The 5,884-nt window shown below is 39.3% G+C and overlaps 1 protein-coding gene across 1 annotated transcript; it reads left to right on the forward strand.

The window, feature by feature from the left end:
• The first annotated feature begins 3,687 nt into the window (after positions 1-3,687).
• On the forward strand, positions 3,688-5,494 carry LOC136063100 (uncharacterized). Its single transcript, XM_065763008.1, has 4 exons — positions 3,688-3,947; positions 4,081-4,475; positions 4,602-4,782; positions 5,194-5,494. The coding sequence occupies exons 1-4, from the start codon at positions 3,688-3,690 to the stop codon at positions 5,492-5,494; spliced, it is 1,137 nt and encodes a 378-aa protein (XP_065619080.1).
• Positions 5,495-5,884: the final 390 nt, after the last annotated feature.

Below are 5,884 nucleotides of genomic sequence, written 5' to 3' on the forward strand. Positions count from 1 at the left end.
AAGGAAGTTTTTAATAGCCATATGTAATGCTCATCTGCTTATAAAAAATCATGTAAGTCATTTTGTGGCATATGATATCTTTGAATGGAAAACTAGTTTCAATTGTACAACATATCATTAAGAAAAAAAAGGAGAATTAAATAACACGATTTATTAAGAATAACATAGATAATGTGAGTGAATTGTGAAAATTCTGTTGACCCCTAACTGTTCTAATTAACATACTTGGAATTTCACTTAGACGCAACATCAATTCAAATAGTTGTAAAAAATTGACATTGGTAAATTAAATACTCATGCATCACCACAATCAATAAAGAAGTAAGAATAAATCATAAAGAACACAAGGATTTGGTGACGTTGTGGAAAGCTTCTGAAGGACTTCTTCAAAAAATAAAAAAACAACTCTGAGGGTAAACCTTTCCCATAAGGAACCCTCTATAAAAGAAATTGTTATGAGACCGAATTACAAACCTTTTAGCTAGACTTTGTTAATCAAGCAAATGACCCTCTGGCTGCAAAATCTTTAGACCAATGTTATTAATTCTGTTTCGGACTCCATTTCGGTTTGTTCAGTAGAATAAAATATTTCGGTATCAGCTTATTTCGGCGTATAGTTTTAAGGTGTTTTGGGGTTTCTAAATATATATATATATATATATTTATTCTTATACAACATAAAATTATTAATTCAAAGAAGTAAATATCAAATAATACAAATCATCTAATCTTAAGTCTTAAACATCAATATAATAACCTCACACAATAAGAAGATTTATATAACAAGTCACTACTCATTACATAAGCCCATAATAAGCCAACAAAGTTTATAACATGATATTACTCCTTATCATAATGTGTGAAAAAAGGATCAAATTCATCATTAAAGAACTCCCACAAGTACTACAAGGACCCATTAGAAAATTTGTCAAAATAGTACAAATACCTGTATTTGGACTCTTAAAAAAAATTGAGAGCATATATATATAAAAAAAAAAGGAAAAAAGAAAAAAGAAAAAAAGAAAAGAAAGAGACTATAGCACATCTTTGAGTTGGACCGACTGTGCTGCAGCCCAAACGTTTTATTTTTTGTTCAGCCCAGACGTTGTAAAATGAGAAACCCAGATGCTAACTCCAAAATAAAAAGATAAAAACCAGCTGGGTTCACATTCCACACAAAGGCATTCAAGACCCTTCCTCAAAAGATTTCATAGAATATACCCTTCACCATTTAAAATCATAACCGTCCATTATCCACATTCTCAGTCTTTCTCTTCACTCGGTTAATTCAGCTGCACGCCCTTCCATCAACACCTCAGTTTTCTTTTGATGTGGATTTTGTGCCGGCAAAAAGTTGTGAAAGGTGGTCAAGAAGAAACAGAGAATTATGGTCCAAATGGAGATTAAGAAGGAATGGTAGATGGTAGTGAAGGGCAGCAACTCAGATGGTCAGAATGTCAGATATGAAGTTGAAGGTAAAGGGGAAAACAAAAAAAAAAAAAATCCCAAAATCCATACCGGCGGAATTTTGAGTTTCGGCTGGAATTTACCGAAATCCCTCGGAATGCCTGAAACACACCGGAATGGCCTGGAATTTTGTCCGAGGTGGAACAAGGGCGGAATGGAACGGAATTCATAACATTGCCTTAGACTTCTTCTATATGATTTCCACCACGAATGTTGTCTGCATGAAATCAAAACTCCGGGAAGTTGTGGTTTCAACTAAGCTTACGCTCTTGAAGGTTCTTGCACAATGGTTCATCAATATAGGATCAAGAATAAAAGGAACCTCAGCTCCTTGATTTTGCACTGAAAGGAAGGCTTTTCTAGATTTTCTATGGTATGTTATGGCCTTCTTAGGTTAAAAGTTATGCTACATGGTGTTTGCAAATTAAAAACCAGCAAAAGTCATTTATCAAGTATCTTGAGATCTCGAAAAGCATACATCTAATGAGAGTCAGGAGAACTCTCTACTTAGCTTAATTCCTTACTCAAGTGTATCCAATTTCTGATTAAGCAAAACTTGCAGCTGTGCAATTCCTCAAGCAACTCTTCACAGTGAATATCATTTAACTTCAACTGTTAAACATGCTTGTTACAAACCTTTTCAATACAGAATTTGTCACAAGGAATTCACCAAAACTAAACCCTAACGAATTGTTTGATTGAATTAATAATTATTTTAATTATTCCCACTAATTTAAGTGTATAATTATCTTTTTATTATTAATATTTTTGTGCAATGCATGACTTAATTAGAAGATATATGTAAACTAAATAAAATGTAATTAATTTTGTGGGGATAAAAGCCTGAGTTCGTATATTGGGCCTTGGGCCCTATTTGAGAATGTGAGTACATCCGAGGAGGAATAGACTATTGGGAAAGACCCCAGAGTGGAGAATCATGTAAGGAAAGGATAAGAGAATATAGTCTGAGGAGTGTATCCTTCTCGGATACGATGAATATCAGTCAAGCAAGTACTTCAACGATTTAGGTGACTTTCCAGGAAGTTTCAACGATAAGGATAAACTTTAGGTACATACAAAAATGATAAGAATACAGAAATATCTAAAAGAAAAGCTGCTACCACTGCATTAAATGCGCTGCAACCACTTTTCTGGCCACATTTATGTGGAGAAGACTTCTGAACAGTGCAGTCTCAACCACCACCATTCACAGAGAGCCAAAGAAGATGCCTGATGAGACATATACTCAAGTGAAGACTTAGATAATGAACAAATGTACGATCAAGATGGTTTAAAAGGAAGTTATATAATGTAAGAGACCTCCCATAAGAGGTGATCGAAAAAGATAAAGAAAGAGGAGAGAAGTAGATTCACTGTAGCATTAAGGATTATCTTAAATTTCAAGAACAGTTTATTTCATAATTCATCTTCTCAGACTTCAATTCCATAAAGTTTTAAGTGTGTTTTTATGCTGATTCATCTTTGAAATCTTTGCTAGCCGTTGTCTAATTCAAATATAGCCCTTCTTTTTCACCCACACTCTACAAATTTATTGTATTGGGCTCATTAGGCTCATTGGGCTCACATCCCATCTCATTTGGGCTTGGGGCTTCAAATCGTGACCCTATAATTGGCGCCATCTGTGGGAAGAGCTTGAGCGATTGTAAACGCAACGTCCAACTATGGCAGAACCAAGTCCACAATAAGCAGAGTCGGGGGCATCCCAACATTGTGATCCTTTCCTCAACCTTGAGCGGAGAGGTGACCGTGAAGGAAGTGTACACCCCATATATGCTGGTGAGAGTCAACCACGAGATGGAAGCCATATCTCCCATGCAAGGAGCAACAGGGGCATACAGCTAGAGATTGACCAGTTGAAGAGAGAATTATGTCACGCAAAGAGGAAGCGAGCTTCCCCTGACAGTGATGTTTCTTTTGATGATGGAAGAGACACTAGTTATAGGCAGAAATCATGAACCCCGCCCAGTGAGTCTTTCTCTTACGAAGAAGAGCTCCACAACGATCGGCGGTTTAAAAGCTCACTACACAAGGGGCGTAAAGAATGATGCTATGAGCAAAGCCTTAAACCAAATCTCCAAGTCTCCATTCATGCGTAAGATTGAGGGGGCAAGGCTTACCCGGCATTTTCATTAGCCAACGTTTACCATTTACAACGGATGCACAGATCCTGTTGAGCATGTGAGTCATTTCAATCAGAGAATGGCTATTTATTCCAAGGACGAGGCCTTGATGTGCAAAGTCTTCCCATCCAGTCTCGGACCCATTGCGATGAGGTGGTTTGATGACCTAAAGGCAGAGTCCATAAGTTCCTTCCACGAGCTCACTCAAGCATTTGGTTCTCGGTTTGTGACCTGCAGGAGAGTTCCTAGGTCATTAGCTTCCCTACTGTCCTTAAGCATGCAAGAGGGTGAAAATCTTAAAACATACTCCGACAGATATTGGGAGTTGTTTAATGAGAGGTGACTTCGACGATGTGGCCATCAGCACATTTAAGCTCAGCCTTCCATCGGTGCATGGTTTAAGAAAATCTTTGATTGGTAAGGCCGTTACCAATGTGCGTCAGCTTATGGACTAGATTAACAAGTATAAAAGAGTTGAAGAGGACCAACAGCAAGGGAAGGGAAAGGACAAGGTTATCCTTCAGGAGAGGAGGGATTTCAGGTCGGATCGATACAGTAATAACAAGCCGTGTAGGGATTTTGCTAGGCAGTCAGGATTAGCAAATCTTCAAACAGTCAACGCTGTGTTCAGAGAGCCAGTGCATCAAGTGTTGAAGAAGATTAAGTACGAGCCGTTCTTCAAACGACCGAATAAGATGATGGGAAACCTTAAAAGATGCAATCATAACCTCTATTGCCAATACCATCAGGATCATGGGCATACCACAGAGGATTGTAGGAGTTTGTGGGATCATTTGGACCAACTTGTCTGCGAGGGCAAATTGAAACAACTCCTGCATCATTCCAGTGGCCAGGGGAGACAGGCAGGTTCATAATCTAGAAGAGATGATTCTTTAAGACCCCCTTTGGGAATTATCAATGTCAACTTCGCTGCATCAGGGAGAACAGGGTCCTGGCCATCTAGGATAATGTCTATGGTCCGTCTATCCACAGGAGACATTAATCAGGATCCGAAAAGGGCTAAAATGGAAATTCCACCAGTCCTGAGCTTCTCAGATGAGGATAAGATTGGGACCATCCAACCCCATGACGACGCTTTGGTAGTTACCCTCAGAATTGGTGGGTATGATGTGAGGAAGGTGATGGTGGATCAAGGTAGTGGAGCTGAGATAATGTAACCCGACCTTTACAAGGGGCTGAACTTAAAACCTGAGGACTTAACACCCTATAGTTCCTCTCCGGTGAGTTTTGACGGAAAGGTTATTATCTCGAGGGGTCAAATACGACTACCTATGCAAGCTGGTCTAGAGATAGTAGAGGTGGATTTCATTGTTGTAGATGCATATTCACCATATACAGCAATCGTGGCCAGACCCTGGCTTTATACACTAGGGGCTGTTTCTTCTACTCTGCACCAAAAGGTTAAGTACCCATCAGAAGGCCATGTTAAGGAAATTTTGGGAGATCAATCTGTGGCCAGACAATACTTGGTGGCTGCCATACAACATAAGCTTGAAGAGGAGTCCTCGGCCCATCTAGGAGAGGATCTATAACAGTTAAAACCCCCAGCGTTGCCCATCGATAGATCAGCCGAGGAAGCGAAATGTGAAGATTTGGCAAAGGTTGCTATCGGGGCTGATCCAGAAAAGTTTTTTCAAGTTGGCTCTCAGTTGCCACCTCAAGAGAAGGAAGAACTGATAGAATTTCTTAGAAGAAACATAGATGTATTTGCTTGGAATGCCTATAAAGCCCTAGGAGTGGATCTAGAATTCATCTGTCATAATCTAAATGTCAACCCATTGGTCACCCCTAAGAAGCAATCTCCTCGACGCCCATCCAAAGAGCACGTTGATGCAGTACGAGAAGAAGTAGCAAAGCTCAAGTAGGCTGGAGCGATTAAGGAAGTTTTTTATCCCGAATGGTTAGCGAATACTGTGGTGGTGAAGAAGAAGAGTAGGAAGTGGCGAGTGTGTGTAGATTTCACAGACTTGAATAAGGCTTGTCCTAAAGATCCATTCCCCATGCCTAAAATAGACCAACTGGTGGATGCAACTGTGGGCCATCCTCAGATAAGCTTCTTGGACGCTTTTAAAGGTTATCACCAAATACCTTTAGCCTTGAATGATCAAGAAAAGACTATTTTTGTTACTCCCATTGGGAACTACCACTACAAGGCGATGCCATTTGGCTTGAAAAACGTGGGATCTACCTACCAAAGAATGATGACAAGAATGTTTGAACCACAATTGAGTAAAAGTATTGAGATTTACATAGAT

Source organism: Quercus suber, unplaced genomic scaffold (assembly GCF_002906115.3).
Source record: "Quercus suber isolate HL8 unplaced genomic scaffold, Cork oak 2.0 scaffold_486, whole genome shotgun sequence".
NCBI lineage: Eukaryota > Viridiplantae > Streptophyta > Magnoliopsida > Fagales > Fagaceae > Quercus > Quercus suber.